The sequence below is a fragment of the Desmodus rotundus genome, chromosome 4 (assembly GCF_022682495.2).
Source record: "Desmodus rotundus isolate HL8 chromosome 4, HLdesRot8A.1, whole genome shotgun sequence".
Lineage (NCBI taxonomy): Eukaryota > Metazoa > Chordata > Mammalia > Chiroptera > Phyllostomidae > Desmodus > Desmodus rotundus.
This window is the reverse complement of record NC_071390.1, coordinates 126,442,540-126,464,827: the sequence shown is the minus strand read 5'-3', so window position 1 is coordinate 126,464,827 and position 22,288 is coordinate 126,442,540. Positions and strand designations below refer to the sequence as shown.

Sequence of the window (22,288 nt, the reverse complement as noted above, 5' to 3'; positions counted from 1 at the left end):
TCATACCTATGGGTCCTCTATTCACGTTCCGTGGCTTGCCTTTCTCCTGCTTTCCCCCCTTATTTTCCTCCCCTGCCTTTTCTGGTCACTGTCAGTTTGTTCTTTATTTCCAAGTCTCTGGTTCTATTTTGCTCATTTGTTTGTTCTGTTGATTAGGTTCCACTTATAGGTGAGATCATATGGTGTTTGACTTTTACCTCCTGGCTTATTTCACTTTAATATATATTTATTGAGTTTTATATTGATATATTTATATATAATTTTTATTTCAATTTTGTATTTCTTTTCTTAGAAATTATATTATTTAGTTATATTTTTATTACCTAGAATCCCCAGAGATATGTGCATTTCCAGGAAAAGGCAGTAAAAATTGATCTAATTTTATAATTTACCTTGCTGCCATCCCTTCCCTTTCTCTGCAGGAAGCCAAGAGCTCTCACGTGTTTTGTTGCCTACTCATTTGTCTTTAAGATGCTGAGCCATGCCCCTATGTGCCGTTAGTTTCTCACTAGCAATTCAGCCTTCTCCACTAAGCTGTTTACCTGGGGAGGATGACTATACAAACTTTATTACGTGGGTTTCCTTGCCTGTTAGATTTTGGATGGAGCCCAGTGATGAAAGCAATAGGAGAGAGGTAGGGGTACTGTCCTGCACTCTCCATACTGTTATGCATTATCTTGAAGTAGTTACATCCCTTGACAGCAACAGATCCCACTGGGTGGCCTTTTGTCCATTGTCCCAACTCTCATTGAGGGTCTGGTATTGGTATTTGATCCTTTTGCACCATCAAGCCTAGGCACACTACAAGCTCCACTGTGGCTAGACCCTAAATGCCTTAATATCCCTTTTTCATTCACTTAATCCTGCCCTCTCTCTTTAAGTAGATCCTTTATTAAATGCCTTTGTTAAAAATAAAGGTTCTCTGCTTTCTTCTGGGAAACTGACCGATCAGTTGGTGGCAGGTATTAAAATATAGATAGAGTGGTAGTCATCAGGACAGCAATTGTTGCTCAAATAGTACTTTATTTTATTTCATTGGTGTGCTAGTTAGAGCAGGGTTGATTCCAATGAAATAATTGGAGTTCATTTTTTCTATGAGCTCAGAGATTTGGGAAATATTATTTCTCATTTGTGTCGATGGAAAGATGAAAGGAGTTTTCCCCAAAGACGCTGGAAAATATTCTTTTTTGATGTAATTTGTCTGGGAGTTGTCACCTGGATAGTGGTAGCCAGTACAGTAGAGGGAGGGGTTGTGTTAATTTGACTAGTAGCTGTGGTGGTTGCTGCTGGTGTTGTGGCAGTGAGGTCTGTTGTCAAAATGGTAGGTTCTGTTGAGGAGGTGGTGGCTTCTGTTGTGGTGATGATTGGTTCCGTGGAAATTTTCATGGTGGTGGTTGCTGTAGTTGGTTCTGTAGAAGTGATAGTGGTTGTTGTGGAGGTGGCTTCTGCGAGAATGATGTCGATTGCAGGTGTAGTCTCTTCTGTGGAAGTGGTGGTGGTTGCTGCTGTTGTAGGAGGTTCTATCGATGTGGTTGTTGGTGTTATGGTGGATTCTGTAAGAGTGGTGGTGGTTTCTGTTGTAGGGGGTTCTATCGATGTGGTTGTTGGTGTTATGGTGGATTCTGTAAGAGTGGTGGTGGTTTCTGTTGTAGGGGGTTCTGTCATTGTGGTTGTTGGTGTTATGGTGGATTCTGTAAGAGTGGTGGTGGTTTCTGTTGTAGGGGGTTCTGTCATTGTGGTTGTTGGTGTTATGGTGGATTCTGTAAGAGTGGTGGTGGTTTCTGTTGTAGGGGGTTCTGTCGATGTGGTTGTTGGTGTTATGGGGGATTCTGTAAGAGTGGTGGTGGTTTCTGTTGTAGGGGGTTCTGTCGATGTGGTTGTTGGTGTTATGGGGGATTCTGTAAGAGTGGTGGTGGTTTCTGTTGTAGGGGGTTCTGTCGATGTGGTTGTTGGTGTTATGGGGGATTCTGTAAGAGTGGTGGTGGTTATTGTGGTGGTTGGTTTTCCTGAATTGGTAGTGGTTGCTGTTTTGGTGGTGGGTTCTGTGGAAGTGGTGACAGTTGTTGGAGTGGTGCTGGGTTCTCTAGGGATAGGGGTTGTGGTTGTAGCTACAGGGATTGTTTTAATTATGGGTACAGGTATACATTTGGAATGATCTGTAGGAATAATGGGAGGGGAGGGTCTTTTTTGGAATGGTGAATTTGGAGAGACTGGAAGGTGTTGATGCTGTCTGATAGGGATCAATGGACGGGGTAGAGGTGGAATGGGCCGTGGTCGAAAGGGAGGAGGGGGAGGAAAAGGAACATTCAATAGTGGGCGAAAAAGAGAATGAGGGAACGGTGAAATAAATCCTGGACGATAGTGAACAATGACGCTTGGTATAACCCTTCCTGGCTGTTGGGGTAGACGGAATGGTGACAGCTGGAAAGGTCTATGGTATCCCCTGTGAACTCCGTAGCCATCACTGGACTGTGGTGATAAAAATTGAACAGAAACAAAAAATAGTTTTAAATTTGATCACTTAAAAGTTGAAACATTAGTATATGTACTTTAAAAAGTCATAGTCATATATTCCACTGAAAAAATAAATTCGAAGAAAAAATAGAATATTTCTCTTCCTTCTGGAACTCTAGCAGTCACTAAAGAGTAGAATAATATTAAATGCAACAAAACAAAACAAAAGAACAAAACAGAACACAATACAACTTTACTCTCTGACCGAAAGATTTTGAAGAGGGCCAAATTACCTACACTGCTTAATGAAAAAAGCGGCCTTGGGAAGTTGGTTCAGATGGAAGTAAATGCTCCATGGGAATGACTAGCATACATTTGGTCCTGTCCAAAGTGCCCACAGAGACATTTCATCCACACTAACCCAATCTACCACACCCCGTGTACCATGACCAGCAAGGCCCCTGAGGTGAGAAGGGTTGTGATTGGCAGCCACAACACAATTATTGAACCAATAAAACATAATAGTCTTTTTGAAAAATCTACTCCTATAAAATCTAATCCTGTAAACCAGAAGTGTAAATAAACATTATGGTATGTTTGGACCCAGGGCATTTCCTAATCTTGGCTGATTTGGACAGGACTAAATTTTAAAAATCTTTTGGTGTGGACCAAATGGCCTCATGGATGTTTTGTATGGGACCAAATGTCCTGCAAGGTGGTGGAATTACCCGAGAACACCTTTCTCACTCCCCATTCCAAGAAATTAGTGAGATCCCAGGCTCTGAACCATTAATTAATTTTGTAACTGGGCACTGAGAAACTATTATATGCAACATATCTAAGGGAAACACATTGAAGATATGAACCTATCTTTACATAAGTCTGAAATCTAGTGGAAACCATAGCCTCCCCTCCCCCAAACTACAGTCCAAGGAAATACAACAAAAAGTCTATGGGGAGCAGTATAGTGTGTTAAGATAAAGACACTGGAGTCTGATTGTAAGAGCCAGTTCCTCCACTGTAGCAAGCTAGCTGAGGTGCTTACACTTTCTAAGCCTATGTCTCCTCATTTCTAAAATAGCTCTAGAAGTAGTTTTTATCTTATATAGTGGCTGATAAGATTACATATATACTATGTAAAGTGCTTAGACATAGTAAATAAGGTAAAAACTCTATAAATTTGAGCTATTTCATACTCTATGATGGCCTGGGTGGTGATTGCCAGCTTTGTATATCTGACAGAAGTTCAAATAATAATTGATAAAAGTGCAAAAATGTTCTAGATGCAATGGCAGTTTGGAGGGAAAGTTTATTTTTGGCAAAAGGAAGAGCATTCAGGATCGCCTAGTAGGAAAGATAGCATTTGAAATGAGGCTTACATAATATAGACTAGAAATGGGGAAGGGGAAATCAAGTTAAATGAAGGTAAGCCCTGAATAGTGTCAGAAAAATACTAATCCTTTTTTAGAAACAGAACACCAATTTATATTAACAGAAGTTTCAGGAAGGTACGAGACTCTAGTCTCTCTCTTGTAACCTTTGACTTCTTCCCTGTGTGTCTTTTTTACCCTATCGACTTCGAAAACATCAAACTTTTAGATCAACCCTATACAAATTACCTTCTCTGTTTCTACTTCCAGGTTGGTGAACATTGCTGGAGAATGACACAAATCCCCAAATATCAGAAACACTAGAGACATACATTGTCTACCCTCATCTGGAACCTCAGCAATGCTAATTCATTCTTCCCTGTTTTCCACAAAAGACTGTCTTCTCAGCATCCATGCTCCTCTTCCTCTTCTTCCCCTAGAGAGATGATTTTGCCTTCTATTTTACAAAATTGAGGCTATCACATGAAGGACTTTGCATTTTTGCCCAGACACCTGTAAAGCTCACCTATATCCAGTCATTCCTTCTTCCTGTTTACAACTAACATCTTCACCTGTGTTCTGTATGGATCTCTTCCTCCTCCCCAGGGCTGTTCCTCTCTCATTTATTATATTTCCCTTCAACATTTTTTAAAAATCCCTGGCTCTATGATCTCAGGCTATATAGTAGCAACTTACATCTCATCTACTAAAGAAGCCCGTTGACCACCTAATGTACTCCTGCGCTATCATCACTAGGTTACCACTCTCCATTCCTAGCCAGGTATTGGGGAGGGCTAGAATAGATTTTCTGTTTCTACTTCCTAATCACCTGTTCACTTTTTATCCTGCATTCTATCCCTGACACACAACCTACTATCTTTTACAAAGGTCAGCCATGACTCAAAAATGGCATAAAGAATTTGGCCTATTTCGATTGTCAATGAAATTAAATGTTACTTTTTATAAACTTCTTAATAATGTTGAGTTAATCTTATGATTATTTTATAAAAGCTATATTAGGCCTTTCCAATGCAGCTCAGGAGTTGACAAAACAAAGCCCTGGACCAAATGAAGCTTGCCTGATTTGGTAAATAAAATTTTATTGGAACATAGTCATACTCCTTTGTTTATTGGGGCTGCTTTTATTCTCCATTGGCTGAGTTGATCAGTTGATGAAGAGACCATATGGCCCACAAAGTCTAAAATATTTATTACCTGGCACTATTTGGAAAAAGTTTGTTAATCCTTGGTTATTATTATAAATCCATGCTATATTCCCAGACAGATTTAAGCCCCCTGGAGTCAGAAATCAGTTTTTTATACCATTATTATACCACTATCAATGGACAATATTAAGTATATATTTATGGATGCTGTTTGGATGTTGTAGAAATTTCATTTTTTGACAAACATCACTGACTATGGGAGGTGAGGGTGTGTGAGAAGGGGATATTTATGGATGCTGTTTGGATGTTGTAGAAATTTCATTTTTTGACAAACATCACTGACTATGGGAGGTGGGGGTGTGTGAGAAGGGGCTATATATTTCCAAGACTGTGCACTGACTTCATGCACTGTTTTTGCATACCACTCAGAGTGAAAACCTGAGCTAGTCAAAGGCTCATGAGACTTCATGCCATCTAACCCTCTTCTAGTCTTCTGGTCTCCCTCCTGACCTGCCTTCCCTCTCACTCTGCACCAGGCCTACTAACCTTGTTCCTCACACCAAGCAGGCAGGCCTCTCCTTCAGATGTGGATATTTCCCATTTTCTCTGCTTGCATGATTTGCTTTTTCACCTCCTTTAGGTCTTTAATCAAATGTCATTTTCCGTCTGGCTATCCTACATAATATCCTATTCAAAAATGTAAACTTGTTCTATTCTCCCCTCATCCCTTCTAAAATTCAACATTGCCTCTTGTTTTTACTGTGTTACATATAAGCTCCATGATGTTAGTAAGGTTTTGTGTTTTTCTTACTGCATTTACCCAACATGTACAATAATTCCTGGTGGACAGCAGGTGCTCAATAAATATTTTGAGGTGAATGAATTGCCTGAGCTAGTGATAAGCAGAAATAACCCTAACTGGAATTGTTGGCTAATTTCTTCCTTGCACAAGGCAAGGAGCATTAGTCTCTTTCCTTGAAGACATTTGAGGGGAACAGATACTTAGAAGTCCTCATTTTTTCTCATTTTGTTTTTATGACTTTTGCTGGCTATGTCATTGCTATTCAAAATGTTAGTCGCTGACCAAGAGCATCAACATCCAACATCACCTGAGAGGTTGTAAAAAATGTAGACTCCTGGACCCCATACCAGCCTACTGGGTCAGAATCTACATTTCTACACAACCCTCCAGTGATTTGTGTGCCTTTATAGTGTGTAGAATTTTAGAAATACAAGCTGGCCTATGTTATTCAATAACTGCTTTTAGATTGTTCTATTCTGACTTAAGGGTGTGATTCATTTATGCTTGTGTCTTTATCACTTTTTTTTCTTATACTCTCTTACATTTTTCATTCTTAAAGATTAGAAATTGCCAGACCAACTGCTCTGTTTCAAGCAGCTTTGTGGACAGAATGTGCTGCCCTTAGTTTTCTTGTGCTCCTCGCAAATATCTCTTGTCAAATATGGACCCGTTGGCCCTCGCTGGGTGGTTCAGTTGGTTTGGTCCATCTTCCCATGCACCAAAAAGTTGTGGGTTCAATCCCCAGTTGGGGTGCATATGGAGGGCAACCAATCATTTTTTCTCTCTCACATCAAAGTTCCTCTCTCTCTCTCCTCCTTCCTCTCTCTCTAAAATCAATAAATATATCATTGGGTGAGGATTAAAAAAAAAGATGGACCCTTTGTCTTAGAGCTTAGAATTAGCGGATTGTCCATACCCACACCATACTTCAGATATTCTGTGAAATGCCTGAGTTAGTAATAAGTGTAAGAAACCTATTTTTTAGTCATGCAGTCAAACACACAGAAGCTAAATTACTCATTCATTTCACTATTGAGGCTTATGTCCTTTGCTGCTCTGTGTATGTGTTGGTGCATCCCAAGTACCTATCTGGTTTTCCAGGATTTTTGCAAAGTTTAATTCTAATGTGAGAAAATCCATGTGCTAAATTTATGTTTTTCAGGACATAGAAGCCTGTGCTTCATGTACAAGTGGGGTTCTATAATTTTATAAACTAGAAAATAATTTGTCATAAGTTGCATTAGTCTTGTATTTCAGGCTTCTGGAATAGAAATGTGCTATTAATTTGTAAGAATCTTCAGGATGGATGCCTTGTACGTGGCTCCTGGGAAGTTGCCTACTGTTGGTATGAAATAGAGGGTTGTAGGAAAGGAAACCAAGACACCATTTTTCTCTCTACTGTCTCTGAAAATTGCTCTCGTCCACAAAGTTAGATACAATTTTATCTACCTTTCCTAAGTTGGCTTGTCCACAGAACTTTATTTGTCTTCTAATCCATTAACATTTTTGGAAAGTCTGAAGCAGAGTTTATTAATGTGGCCAGTGAAGTCATATTTGTCACAATGTGTTGGGGAATGCTTCCAAAACAGTGGTTTACTGTAGCATGCTAAATTTGATAATTAATTATAATCATTGACCTGAGGCTTTTCATTTGGTGTATTGATTTCAGTGGAATTGACCTTAAAATCTTTTTTATATAACTCATGTAATTATAAGGTAATAGTGTAAGAAGTTAATCTCAAAAAATGTATTTGCATAATCTCAAATTTCAGCATAGAAAAGAATCTTGTAGAATGCCGATTCCCAGGCCCCACAGCCAGATTTTTTTGTTTTTTTAATTTTTGGGATAGGGATTTTTAGAAGTTCTGAGATAATTAGATCACAAGTTTCTGATACAGATATCCCATGGAATGAAATATTTTTCTATTTTGACATTGTATTATAGATGAGAAATGAGCTCAGTGAAAATGAACCACTTGTCCAAAAATATTTATACAGATGTCATTAAATGTACCAGAATAATAATTCTACTTTATCTGCTTATGTTATTACATGTGCCTGATGGCAAATGTTGATATCTGTTCGTTGTGTAACGTAGATGGATTTCTAAATACTTTCTCTCAGGAAAGCACTATAAAATGAAGACCTAATCTGCGAGCTCCCAGTTTTGAATTCAGCCTTGGTACTTTTTGTGTTACCCAGCACTAGGCTCAGTCCACAGCAGATTGTTAGTCATCATTAAAAGTGAAACATATTCTGAGCACTCTCAGTCCTTACTCTCACCCTAATACCAACATAGTTTATGGTCATTGTTCTTTCTCTGAGGTTCTCATTATTCCATTGATGTTTTTGGCTATGGGAGTTACACTTCCTTTTTTGCATTGTATGTTTTGGAGCCTACCAAGTGCTTATTTTTAAAAGTCTGAATGAAAGTGTTTCTAGAGTGAATGACCTTTTCCTCCCTCTGTTTTTATTTTTCCTTAAGTAAAAAAAAGAGTAAACAGTAAAGAAGAACTTTACTCCTCAATTAACAGAAACATGTTAATTGTAACCAATGTGTCTGTATAGATCATAAATGCTTTCTAATTTTTGTCTTTACAAATATTTTTATTAAAATGATTATACAGTCAGTGATATGTCCACTGATGCAGCATGTCTTTCTAGAATATTTATCTTCAACTTTCTATTTTGTAACCTTAAAACATTAAATAAGCTTCAGTAATATTTTTCTGATGGTTTGATTGTCATGCTTTTGAAAAAGAGAAAAAAAAGAAAGAGCTGTCCCTGGAAAAGGAGATAGCTTTCCCAGATTCTACCTAGCTGCAATCCCTTCATGCCCAAAACTACTAGATAGAGAATTATATGTAAAAGAGACAGGAAAAGGAAAATAGGAACAAGTCTATAATAATAGACATCTTGACATTACGTTGTTATATAAAGGAGACATAATTAGTGTCAAGACTTTGTATGAAGTTATAATTAATACAAAGTATATTAAGAATTTCTAGGATTTGGGGGAACTTACCAAGAAACATGCAATAAGAGCCAATAGGCTGAAGTTGAAAGTTAATTTTTTCATTTTTTGATATTGTCTCTGAAAGCAGAAAAAGATTACCAGTGGTTAGTCAAACTGATAACATTATGTTTCTTAATTTAAAATAAAAATTTAAAAACAATCCTAGTACATGCTATGTAATGTGACAAAAAAAAAGCACAACAGGATTTTATAGATACGCTTGAAACTTAGAAGAAAGGAAGAGTATACCCTGTATAGTAATATTGCTATGTTTCTGATATTTTATAACAAAATCATGGGACTTGTATTTTATGAAAAGCAATTCCAGATAGTTTTTAAATGCTTTTTTGAAAGTCAAAGCTTTTTTGAAAAATTCTTGTGGCCTCCAGTGGTGGCTAGATTGGAGAGATATAACTTATTTGGTTGTACTTTTGATAATATTTGCTAAAATTAGTCAAAACTTACAGATTTCTGTAGATTCATGATCTATATAGTGTCGATGTGACTGGATTATTGTAAAACTCAATATCTTAATGTAATTTTTTTTTAAAAAACAAAAAATGTAATTCCTGTGTTACATATACCTGAAGGGAAAATAATTGTGCAATGTCCATCTTTTCTTTAACATCAATCTACTGAGTTTTTTTTTGCAAGTGATTCCCAAAAGCAAATTATTGTCCATCAGTGACCCAATGAGGAAGAAGGTTTTGTCCTTAATTTGATTATAGTTTTCAGCACTACTTCACAAGTATATGGCAACCTGTGCTCTGGGAAGGCAAAGTTCAAGAACCCTCATGCTGACAGATTGCTTGGGGCCAGTGTTGGTGTCTATCATCCTTGCCATCTTTAAAAATGACACAGGAGGAGAGGTCCACAGATTCCATAGTGCTGTGCTCTTGTGGCCACCTACTTAAAAGTGCTATCTCTACTATGCTCTCTTTGTAGGCAGTTTAAAATGCATAAAATACCCAACTCAAACAAAACAACAGAAATGCAGATCTATTTTTAATGTGTCTTTAAAACTCTTCCACTCATGATTGACTTCAGAGACCATTAAAATACATCAGCAGAAAAGAATCAGTAGATTGTTAGGTTGGATGTAAATTGCACAGCCATTCAACACCATTGTCCTTCCTGACACACTCCTTCAGAAATGTTAAAGATTTGGTGAGCTTTACCACTGAGAATGTATTTTCTTAAAATACACCTAAGGTTTTTAGGTAGTATGACTATTTCCATTTTTTCTTCAGCTTTATTCAGTTATGATTGACAAATAAAACTGAGATTATTTAACGGGTCCAATGTGATGAGTTGATATATGTATACAGTTTGAAAAGACTCCCCTCACTGAGTTAATTAACACATACATCACCTCGCGTATTTACCACTTTTTCTTTATCTTTAGGTGAGAATGTTTAAGTTCTACTTTCTTAGCAAATTTCAGTTATACAATACAGTGTTGTCAACGACAGTCACTGCATTATACTTTAAATGTCAGACTTTATTCATATTGTAACAGGGGAAGTTTGGACCCTTTTACCAACCTCTCCCTATGTCACTAACCACAGCCCCTGGCAACCACTTTTCTACCTTCTGTTTCTGTGAGTTTGACTTTTATTTTTTAGATTCTACATATAAGTAATATCATGCAGTATTTTCCTTTTTCTGTCTGGCTGAGCAAAATTCCCTTCAGATTCACCCATGTGGCTGCAAATGAACTAGTTTTTCCTTTTTAAAGGATGAATAATATTCCATTATATTTTATCACATGTGAGCATAATAAACTTAAGAATATGAGCAAAAGTCAAAACCCCTACATCTATATTTCTAATACATACCTTGGTTGGAGATTCTTCTTTGAAACAACCAAACTGTTTAATTTTACTTTTGCCAGATAGTCAGTTTATACAGCCACTAGTTGAAAATTCAAGATGAGAGAGAGCTTGAAATTCAAGAAGAATAAGAACTTCCACAGGAAAGTCTTCCTTTATAAGTACCTTCATCTGGATTTTTATTGGAGTTAAGAAGAGGGTTGAGTGAAGGTGATCTCTGGGTTGATTTTCTTTACCTAAACAAAGAAATGACAGTTGCATTTGCCAGTTTGGCAACTTCATTCATAGAGCTTTGATCCAATCACATAACAGGCTTTCAGAAAGCATGCAGAGTGGTCTGACAGTGGTTTTCAAACTTGACTGCACATTAAAATTACCTGGGCAGCTTTCACAATCTATGGGGCAGGGAGACAGGCAAAAGCATTTTTAAAACTGTCCTGTACTATTCACAAAATGAAACCATTATTTGAGAACCACTATTGCAAAACTGGGTGGATTCTGGAGTTTTCCCTTGTCTAGGCATATGAATCGCAACTGATGTACACTGTAAGAATTAGCCTATTTGACAAGATGGATTTTGAAAAATGGGAAAAGGAGAAAGTTAAAATAAATGCGGTTGTCTCAGTTTTGGAAGAAAAAAGATCTCGGGGTAGAGGGGGAGAATTAGTAAACACAGTCTTTATAGTTTCTTAATCTTAATTTGATATTTCTTTTCTAGTTGTAATTTTATTTAAGATGGTTAAAGGTACTGTAGACAGGCTTTTAAGCTACATAAAATATGAAATATGCCTAATAAATTTGCTTGTAGCTAACGAATAGCTGGGTATTTAAAGGGTAAGAAAATACTTCAAGATATAGTAAGTTCTGTAAGTATGTTATTTCCATGACCTGAATAATGTGAATGGATACAATAGACACTAGCTTAGCAAAGATGGTAGGCACGGAAAATTTCATAACCTATTTTTAATTTATGGCAAGTGGGTATAGTGAATCAGATAATTTTATATTTAAAGTGAATCCAAGTATTGAGAGATTTAACCATATGTGATCAATGTATTCAGTTGAGAAAAATTATCCTATGCTAGAAAATGTTATACTTTCTTTTCTAATAGCTATAGTTCATTTAGTCCTTATCACGTCCTAGACTATGCAGACTCTGTGATAATCACTTCATGTGGATTAGATCATTTAATCCTCATAAAAACTCTTGCAATTTATGTTATTATTGCTAGATTACTGATTAAAAAAACAAATCATAGGAAAGTCAACTTGGTTAAGTTTGTCAAATATTTAAGATAGGGATGATCTTAAATATGACACATTTAAGAATTTGAATTTTTCCTCTGTGCTATTTTGTCCCTAAATCTGTTTTCCAATAGCTAAGTAGCATACTTTTTTTTTTTTTTTACTATGGCACAAATTGATGTGTGGATGCAACCCCTTAGCCATCTGTCCTATCAATCTAGAGGGTTGTAAACATTATTTAAAGAATGATTTGAGAGGAACCAAAAAGAAAATATCAGATTGTAACTATTTTTCAAGAAATATTTTATGGTTGTACATGTGGGTATGTATTGGGTTATGCAAGTTACATGTCTTTGACTTGCAGTCAGAAAAGTATGAAAGCCTTTTGTTATAGGGTAATTCAATGGTGTGTGTGGGATGAAGTCAAGTAGCCTGACTGGATTCCCAAATCCTTCTGTATTTAGCTATGTGTTGTATGGACAATTACTAATCACATGTGTGCCAATATATTCATCCAAAAATAGGATAATATTAATTCTATGTGATAGAATTGTTCTGAGAATTAAATGAAATTGAATATAGAAAATATGATCCTTGTGATTATTAAATGTTAGGCAAAATTTCAATAAGATTTTTTTCTTCTCTTAATTTTTAAAATATTCTGCTATGATAGTTTTATGGTAATTAAGATGTAATGTATGGAAGGAGATTTGACTTGGGGTGGTGAATACACCTACAATATACAGGTAATGTATTGTAGAATTGCCTACCTGAAACCTTCATACTTTTATTAACCAATGTCACCCTGATAACCTCAATAAAAATAAAAATAAAAGACAGACCAGTGACAAACCATTCAATTAAAAAAATAAAATTTAAAGATGATTTAAAAGCTTTTGGTGGTGATAGGGGAATTGAGTTGAAATTGGTCTTAAACTACCAAGTTTTCTTTGCCTTGTCATATCTTTGGCTCATGATTTCATGTATTTGACAGGTAAAAATCATACAGAAATTATTAATTTATTAACTTATTTATGAATTGGCCATAAATTCAGGTCCTCTGCCCACTGTTTAATTGGATTGTTTGAGTTTTTGGTGTTTGGTTGTCTGAGTCATTTATATTAGTTTATTATATTAATTTTGGATATTAGCCCTTTACATATATCCCCCAAACTTTGATATGTCATAACGTCTTTCTCATTTGTCTCTAGGTATCTTTGATTTCTTCTTTTATTTCTTCTGTGACCCAGTTGTTGTTTAGTAGCATGTTGTTCAATCTCCACATATTTGTGGTTTCTCCAGCTTCCTTTTGCCGCTGATTTTCAATTTAAAAGCATTGTGTTTGCAGGATATGCTTGGTATGATTTTAACCTTCCTAAATTTGATAAGGCTAGTGTTGTGTCTCATGTCTGTTACTTCAAGACCTGAATACAGAGCTAATCAGTATTCCATGTTGCCTGCCAAATCTAAATAACCTTCATAAATATAACTAACATTATATGTTAGTGTGTTGTAGAGATTAGTCAAGAGAATTTATAGTTGGGTCATTTTACTTCAAAGTGTAATATGAACATTTATTTACTGGTTGATACCAGACAAGCTATTTTAACTCATAATACCTCAATATCTTCATTGAACAAATGTGGATATTTATAATTTTTCTTGTCATGGAGTTTAGCTATTCCATCATTCATTCATTCATTCATTCAACATTTATTTAATGCCTACTGGGCGTCAGACATGGTGTTAGTTGTTAAAGTCCCAGAATGTTTAAATGGTTAGGGTTTTAAGAATATTTTAGGAGTCACAGGTGGTTTAGGAACAAAGAACGTACATTTTGAGAGTTGATTTTGAAAAAAATTCTGATGATATAATTAAGAGTAAAAAACTGTGTGACTGGTTTGCTTACCTTAGGTCCTAATCAGTTACTGAACAATCACATGTCCAAACAGGGAAGATAATTTTCCTATTTCTAAGCTAACATAAACAGCTCAATAAACCACTTTCTTCTCTGACATTAATTCAGGTTGTCAACAGTGGAGTATCTTTTCTTTCTTGCTTTGACGCCAACATATCTTTCAGCCAAATGTTTTAAATCCAGGAACAATCTGAACTGTAATGGATCATTGGCTCTGAAGGACTTAGGATGAACATTGGCAAAACTGAAAGGTAATTTCTAGTGACTTGTGACCAACAAAAGATCAGAGCAACATAAGCCAATGAAAGCATCTAAAGAACAATATAAATGAACAAACAAGTCAGAAACAGACTCATAGGTTGGGAGAACTGACTGATGGCTGCTGAAGAGGAATGAGGGTCAGGGGGCTAGCTGAAAAAGCAAAGGGATTAAGAAGCACAAACTGGCAGTTACAAAATAGTCACAAAAGATGGAAAGTACAGCATAGGGAATGTAGTCAATAATATCATAATAACTATGTATAGTGAGTGCCCAGTGGGTACTGGAAATATCAGGGGGAATACTTTGTAAAGTATATGATTATCTAACCACCATGCTGTATGCCTGAAACTAATATAAAATAATATTGAATGTAAACTGTAATTAAAATTTTTTTAATTAAAAAAAGAAAGAAACAGTCACTCCAGTTAATCTTTAATTAATTCACAGTGTTGAGAGATTCTGGTTGAATAGTTTCTAGAAAGGTACCTAACTGAGCTAATGTCTCTGGTCATAGGAAGTTCAAGATGACAGTAGGATGACATAATTTTTAGTGCATAGACTTATGTGACAGAAAATGTTTTTGTGACATGTTATTAGATTTAGCAAAATTAAACTCAGTCAGGCCACACCATATCTGCAGTTTGCTGCCATGTTGTGCAATAGTAATAGCTCTGATTTTGGACCAATGAAAAGCATATGAATGTGTTTCTTCCAGATTATGTAGTAGTAGATGTTTTGGCTTTGGGGATAATAATACTTTGAATATGTCTCATGATTTTGAATTTACAGATTGCTTTTGAAAATTTGTATGGAAAAATTTGTGGTGTGGGTTTAGTTAGCCATGCCTTTAGGGACAGAGAAACATATTCTGTGGGACTGAAGAAGTCTAGCACAAGGAAATGGGATTAATACTAGGCTTTTAGGCTGGAGAAGAACTATAGCTCTGATTTACGCAGCATGGATGTTGCAGGAGACCCAGACCTGGAAGTTCTGTAAACTGTGGAAGTCGGCTACAGATTTCCCCCAATTTCCAAGATGCTGAAGTTAAAAGAAAAAAATATAATGAGATATAAAGGATTCAAAATATCCATAAACCAAATCACAGTAATTGTTTAATATAATTACCTTTCCTTCATTTCAGTACCATGAGAAAAATTTTCATTTGTTTTCACGTAGAAAGAGTATTATTCTGTAGTAAACATGAAAGTGATCTTCACAGTATAACCTGAATGGCTCCAGCCTATGAGTGTAATTAAGTGTACAGTTACCTTTTAATCACAATTTTGTTAGCTATATAACTGCAATCATGTAACCAAAGAACTTCAGTTCCTCTTTTAAGATCTCTGTTGGGGAATTTCCCTGGCTTTATCTTATTATCCAAAATATATTTTCTTTGTTACAATTTTATTTTATTTTAAAAACATCTAGTTTTATACAAGTTCTCTCTGTAAACTAGGTTCAATACTTAAAAAAAATTAAATGTAAATGTAACATATTTTTAGTTGATAAATCATGTTACATTTATTTTTTCATTTAATATGCAAAATAACTCTAAGACATAGAAAGTAGCTTTCTAGTTTTTTAAATGAAAAAAAGCTGAGGGGTAGAGTTAGAGTTATGTTTATCACTTAAAAGCTAGTACAAATGCCATAAATAACTTTGTATTTTGGGAAAAAATGGTGTTATTCTCTGAAATGGAAATCAAAAGACCTCAGCTTCAGAATTGACCTTGCTATTTATGAATAGTATTGCCTTGGAGGAATATCATTAACCCCTCAGGGTTTTATTTTCTTCCTTTGTAAAATGGTAAAGTTAAGTTCAATAGCTCCCTTTGTCCCCAGTACAGGAAGATCTAGGCTTGGAGGGGCCTAAAGCTTATATAATTTTGAGAGCTGATGATAAGAAAAAATACAAAATTATAATTACCAACTACCTGCTGTGTGGTTGACAGCAGCCATAGAGAAGGGAAGAAAGAAGGAGGGACAAATGTGCCAGGCTTCACCGCAGTGGGAATCGTCTGTTGGAAGATCAGAGAGTAATGGTCTCGGTACTATTTGGCTTTCCTTCAGTAGCAACAACAATCTCAGTGACTAATAAAAGCAAACGTATTTTCTCTCATATCATGTCTTGGCAACCGAGGGCAGCCTGTTTCTGCAATTTTGTTGTGTGTGTTTAGAGGGCTGGATGCCCTGCAGCTCTATGGCAGTGAGTGGACATCTATAATCCTCTTTTTACGAGGGTGGAGGAAGTAAATGGTTGGGGACAGTAGTACCATCTACCACAATGGGAAGCAGCAGCCAAGGGGATGACAAGTCCATTTCTTTTATTCCTTGTAAAAGAGCAACCTTAGTGTTTGAAAGTCTAATTCCTTCTACTTTCTCTAGGATACAGTTTTATTAATTATCATCTATTCAAAACTAAACATTCAACTTCTTATTTTCAACTGTATGTAATTCCTAATTCATCTTTCTTGAAACTAAATAATGCTCAATTGCATTACCTTCTTAAACAGTGACCTGTCTCTTTATAGTCTGTTTAATAGAAAACTTTTTTTGCTATCTCACTTTCACCCCTTAACTTTTTTCATAAATTGGACAATTAATGAGTTTCTTATTCCCAAGCATTATGTCATCCAGGTGCTTCTTGTTCTTCCTTTCTTCTTTTTTCTTTTATGTGTTTAAAAATTCTTAAACTTTTTTCTCTTCTTGGATTTTTTGAATAGTTTCTGAATTCTCCAACGTAGGATTAACCCTTTTCTTTTTTAAAAAAAATATTTTATTTATTTATTTTTAGAGAGGGGGAAAGGGAGGGAAAAAGAAAGGAAGAGAAACATCAATATGTGGTTGCCTCTTGTGCGCCCTCTACTGGGAACCTGGCCCCACAAGCCAGGCGTGTGCCCTGATGCAGAATTCAACTCCCGGGTTGGAACCCTTTGGTTCCCAGGCAGGTGATCAATTCACTGAGCCACACCAGCCAGGTCAGGATTGCCCCTTTTCTATCTACTTTTCTGTCTTTTCTTTCTTCTGGTCTAAGAATGGGTTTCCCTCATGATTCTATCTTTCTCATTTCTTGTTCTGCTTTTCTACCTCCAGTCCTGCTCCAAACCCCCAGTTCTCCTCTTCCACTCCTCCTCTTTCTTCCTCTTCTCTCTTTACTAAACAACAATAAATATACAGAAGAACTTGTGTTTCTAGGGGAAATGTGCTCCAAACTGTATCTAATGGTAAAGACTATTTGAATTACATTAATGTGGAGTTTGTGCAGTCCTAGTTGAGCAAAACTTTTTGTTATATGAAAGTCCAGGATAAGCAGAACACAAAGCTGACTGGACCATCACAATTGATTCCTCATTTGTTTTCACCTTCTAGATGTCCTAGGCACTAGTGGTAGGAAAAGTTAATAGTATGGGCTACACCATCCAGGTTGAATACCTGCTCTTCATTGACCTACTATATGTCCTTGAGTCATTGATTAAATTCCATGTGCCTCAGTGTTCCTATCTGTAGAATGTCAATAATGATGGGAATTATCTTATAAGATAATGGTGAGTATTAAATAGTTATATGTGAAACTTGAGAACAGAGTTTGCCACATATAAGAAATTAAATGTTTTTATTATTTTCAAGGTATATTTTCTCTAATAATCTTCTGTAAAACCTTTATTAATTTTCTCTTTCTTCTCTTTCTGTAGAACTCTTAATCCTAGTCCTTGTTAATCTGTTTATAAATTCCCATGCTCATATCCATTTTTCTAGGTATGTCTGATATTCATGGACAACTTGTTTCATGGGATTAAGAGCAAATGGGAATTTTGGAAAGTATTGTAGTTTATCCATATTCATGTTCCCAGAATTTAAGTCCTGGTATGTTGTGTACCCTTAACATATGTTTGGAGGGTGTGAACATGATTGCTAATTGCTCTCTTACCTCCATATATTTGCTATGTTTTTATCCAGCAGGGGCCTTCTACCTTTTTCTGCCCATTGAAATCAGTCCTTTTGTTTTCATCTTCATGAAAGCATTTTTTTTTTCCGTCTCCTCAGTGAAAAATCATAGTATGTACTACGGATCATTTTTTACGGCCCTAATCTTAGTTATATGCCTTCTTATCTTTGATTCTTACTTCTTCAGGACCTGGTGTCTCATTAGCTAGTGAACTTACTTTCAACCCTTTTGTACCAAGATTTTGTGATTACATGTATCTTCTATAATAGTTTATCTATTCTAGTTTTCTATAAGTGTTTGCTTTCCCTAAAGAGGGATAAATGTCTCCCTCCCCTTTATGCTCATTATTGTTTATGCCTTGCATATGATACAGGGTGGGGAAAAAGTATATTTACAGTTGTTTATATGGAAAATAATATAATAATTAATAAGTAATAAGAGAATAAACCCTGTGTTTCACATACTCACAACTGTAAAACTACTTTTGTTCTACCGTATAAATAGTACGGGTTCTTTAGATAGTTATTTAGTTAATTTCCTTGTTTCTGTCTTTGCTACTTGAATCTTTGATGAGTAGCAATTGAGTTTTTTTTATATATTTGTATTATTCTGTTCCCTATTCTAGATCTAGGTCATTTTTTACTAAATCACTTGAATGGGTTAATTTATCAAGTATAAATTGATAAAAAATTTTTTGGATGATGTGATTCCTGAGATGGTACAAAGTTTCAGTTAAAAGATATCTGGAGAAAATACCTCTTTGATGAAGGAATAGTGATTATAATATTTGGGAAAATAGTATCAGTAGATCTGTAGAAATTTATTTTACTTATTTTTTACATTCTTTTTGAAACTATTCCTTCTAGTGTATGATCTCTTTGAAGATAGGATGTATTTGTATTTCTTTTTTGTGGCTTTTATCATGGTTGGAATTTTATGTACACATTTATATGAAGCCTGTCCGGAAAAAGTCCAGCCATTGCTAATAGAATGAGAATGGTTTGCATAACATTGATATAACCTGGCAGCCAAGGAGAGTGGACTGGAATGTGCATGTGTGAACAATGATAACTTCACTGTACTAGTCTGCAGGGGTAGTAGATGCTATTGAGTAAGCATGTGTACTGTATGGCCGTCACACTCAAAATGACTAAGTGTGTAGAGCAATGAATCTTCATCAAATTTTGTGTTATGCTTGAACACTCCTCTGAGGAAACTATGCTTGAACATTCCTCTGAGGAAATTCAGAAGGTCGCAGCTATGGGCAACTGGTGATTGGCAGCTTCATCACAGCAATGTGCCTGCTCATGCATCATGTCTCCTGTAGAATTTTTGGTGAAACATCAAATCACTCAGGTGACTCAGCCCCCCTATGGCCCAGACTTGGCACCCAGCGACTTCTCGCTTTTCCCAAAACTAAAATCACCTTTGAAAGGGAAGGAATTTCAGACTATCCATGAGATTCAGGAAAATACAATGGGGCAGCTGATGGCACTTGGGAGAACTGTGTCAGTAGGTTCCAAGGTGCCTTCTCTGAAGGGGACTGAGGTGTCATTTTCTTATGTACAATGTTTCTTGTATCTTGTGTCTTCTTCAATAAATGTTTCTACTTTTCCTCTTATATGGCTGGATACCTTCTGGACAGACCTCCTATGTATAGAATTACATTTTACATAAATTACTTAGATGTAATTTTTTGGTTATTACTAAATGCACTAGGGTTTCACAAAAAGTCATTTATAAATATTATAGTATTTTAACATGATGTCATATGGGGTGAATTCAAACAGTTACTTTTTGCCCTTGAACATTTACATTTTATTTTTCTGGACTAGTACTTTGTGTACTACAGAGTCATCTCAAAGAGTAGAGGTGCTAGCAATTCTGCTGTCACTTTACGGACTAGTAAAGAGACCAATACTCATGTGATCAAATGCATAAATCAAGTTATCTTTAGAAGTTTTCACAATATAGCAAAACTAAAGAAGAAGCAATAAGGGCCCACTTTGCTCACCATTTTTCTCTCTTTAGGAGTAGACTACATTATAATGTAACCAAGCACCAAGATTTATGTGTATGACTATTATTGTTGTTATGTTTACTAATAAACAAGATGTAAACAAATGTAAACTACAAAATAAGAAACCTCATAGAATGTTCTGAAGATTAAATTGATGTTGGACATACAAAAGTCTGACCCATGTGATTAGTGTTAAATTTCAATAGGCATTTCCTCTTTACATCATTCAATTTTTAAAAAATCCTGATTTGATGATTCTCCAATAATTGTGGTACAATGTGTATTTAAATTTGAAAGGGGATTTACAAGCATTTGGTGGCAATGGGGAAACTGGGTTGAAATTGAGCTTAAACTATCAAGTTTTCTTCGCTAATGATTTCATGTAGTTGACAACTGGAACCCATACACAGTTTATTACTTACTAATTATGTTGACATATTGTTACTATGCATGTGTAAGATCCAGTAAATCCTTTAAGTTAATGCTGAGTACTTCATGAATTGTTACCTTCTGTAGTCACATATTCACTTTCTGAAAAAAAAAATCTTTTCTTTCTCCTTGGCGCTGTAAATTATTTTCATACCAAGACACATTTTTAGCCAAGTGCTTTAAATACAAGGTGTGATTTCCAGTTGTTACGGAACATTGGCTAAAGGATCTAGGGCGAACACTGTCAAAACTGAAACAATCTCTGCATGGGTCATAGCCAATAAAGGATTAAAGAGTCCAAAACAGGCGGAAAGCACACTTCAGTTTTACTCAAGTGAAATTTTAATTAAAATCTGACCTTAAGAGATCTTGACTAAATACTTTTTAGAATAATATCTAAAATGGCAATTGTCTTTTTTGACAAGAAATTCAGGTTGCTTGTGGAGTCTCACTCTTGTTAGTGAATAAAGTCATTTAACAGAAAAAATTATTTTTTTTCAATTACAGTTTACACTCAATATTATTTTGTATTAGTTTTCTGTGTACAGCATAGTGGTTGGATAATCATATACTTTATAAAATGAGTTTGCTGATATTTCATGTACTTACCTGGCACCATACATAGTTACCACTATGCTATTGACTATATTCTCTATTCTGTACTTTACATCCCCATGACTATTTTGTGATTACCAATTTTTATTTCTTAATTCATTCACCTATTTCATCCAATTGCTCAACTCTTTTCTCCTCTGACAACCATCAGTCTGTTCTCTGTATCTATGAGTCTAATTTTAGAAAATGTTTTTTTCTGAAGAAATCTGTATCTAGTGGAATTAAAGTCAGTGATTTATCTTTTTTTGGGAGGGGATAATAATTATTAATTTTATTTGGTATGATAATGGCATGGTGGTTACATTTTTATTTTTTTAATGTATTTTATTGATTATGCTATTAGAGTTGTCCCATTTCCTCCCTTTCACTCCACTCCATCCTGCACACCCCATTCCCCCGCCCCCACTTTATTTCATGTCCATGGGTCATACATATGAGTTCTTTGGCTTCTACATTTCCTATACTATTCTTACCTCCCCTGTCTATTTTCTACCTACCATTTATGCTACTTATTCTCTGTACCTTCCCCCCCCTCTCCCCCTCTCACTCCCCTGTTGATAACTCTCCATGTGATCTCCATTTCTGTGGTTCTGTTTCTGTTCTAGTTGTTTGCTTAGTTTTCTTTTGTTTTTGTTTTAGGTGTGGTTGTTAATAACTGTGAGTTTGCTGTCATTTTTACTGTTCATATTTTTTTTTCTTCTTTTTCTTAGATAAATCCCTTTAACATTTCATATAATAAGGGCTTGGTGATAATGAACTCCTTTAACTTGACCTTATCTGGGAAGCACTTTATCTGCCCTTCCATTCTAAATGAAAGCTTTGCTGGATAGAGCAATCTTGGATGTAGGTCCTTGCCTTTCATGACTTCAAATACTTCTTTCCAGCCCCTTTTTGCCTGTAAGGTCTCTTTTGAGAAATCAGCTGACAGTCTTTGGGAACTCCTTAGTAGGTAACTGTGTCCTTTTCTCTTGCTCCTTCTAAGATTCTCTCCTTCTGTTTCATCTTGGGTAATGGAATTATGATGTGCCTTGGTGTGTTCCTCCTTGGGTCCAGCTTCTTTGGGACTCTCTGAGCTTCCTGGACTTCCTGGAAGTCTATTTCCTTTGCCAGATTAGGGAAGTTCTCCTTCATTATTTGTTCAAATAAGTTTTCAAGTTTTTGTTCTTCCTCTTCTCCTTCTGGCACCCCTATAACTCAGATGTTGGAACGTTTCAA

The 22,288-nt window shown here is 35.7% G+C and overlaps 1 protein-coding gene across 1 annotated transcript; it reads right to left on the bottom strand.

Annotated features, from left to right (window-relative positions):
* Window positions 1–1,003: 1,003 nt before the first annotated feature.
* On the bottom strand, window positions 1,004–10,854 carry MUC7 (mucin 7, secreted). The gene is made up of 3 exons (XM_024579693.4): window positions 10,647–10,854; window positions 8,818–8,886; window positions 1,004–2,469 (listed from the first exon to the last, which is right to left on the bottom strand). Exons 2-3 carry the CDS (start codon window positions 8,869–8,871, stop codon window positions 1,126–1,128), a joined length of 1,398 nt encoding a protein of 465 aa, XP_024435461.2. The 5' UTR covers window positions 8,872–8,886; window positions 10,647–10,854; the 3' UTR covers window positions 1,004–1,125.
* Between the last annotated feature and the right edge of the window lie 11,434 nt (window positions 10,855–22,288).

Excerpts from the sequence above, each read along its gene's own strand:
- MUC7 (XM_024579693.4), bottom strand. The coding sequence starts at position 8,871 with ATGAAAAAATTAACTTTCAACTTCAGCCTATTGGCTCTTATTGCATGT. Across the intron at positions 2,470-8,817 it reads CTCTTATTGCATGTTTCTTG|TCCAGTGATGGCTACGGAGT; the intron begins GTAAGTTCCCCC and ends TTATCACCACAG.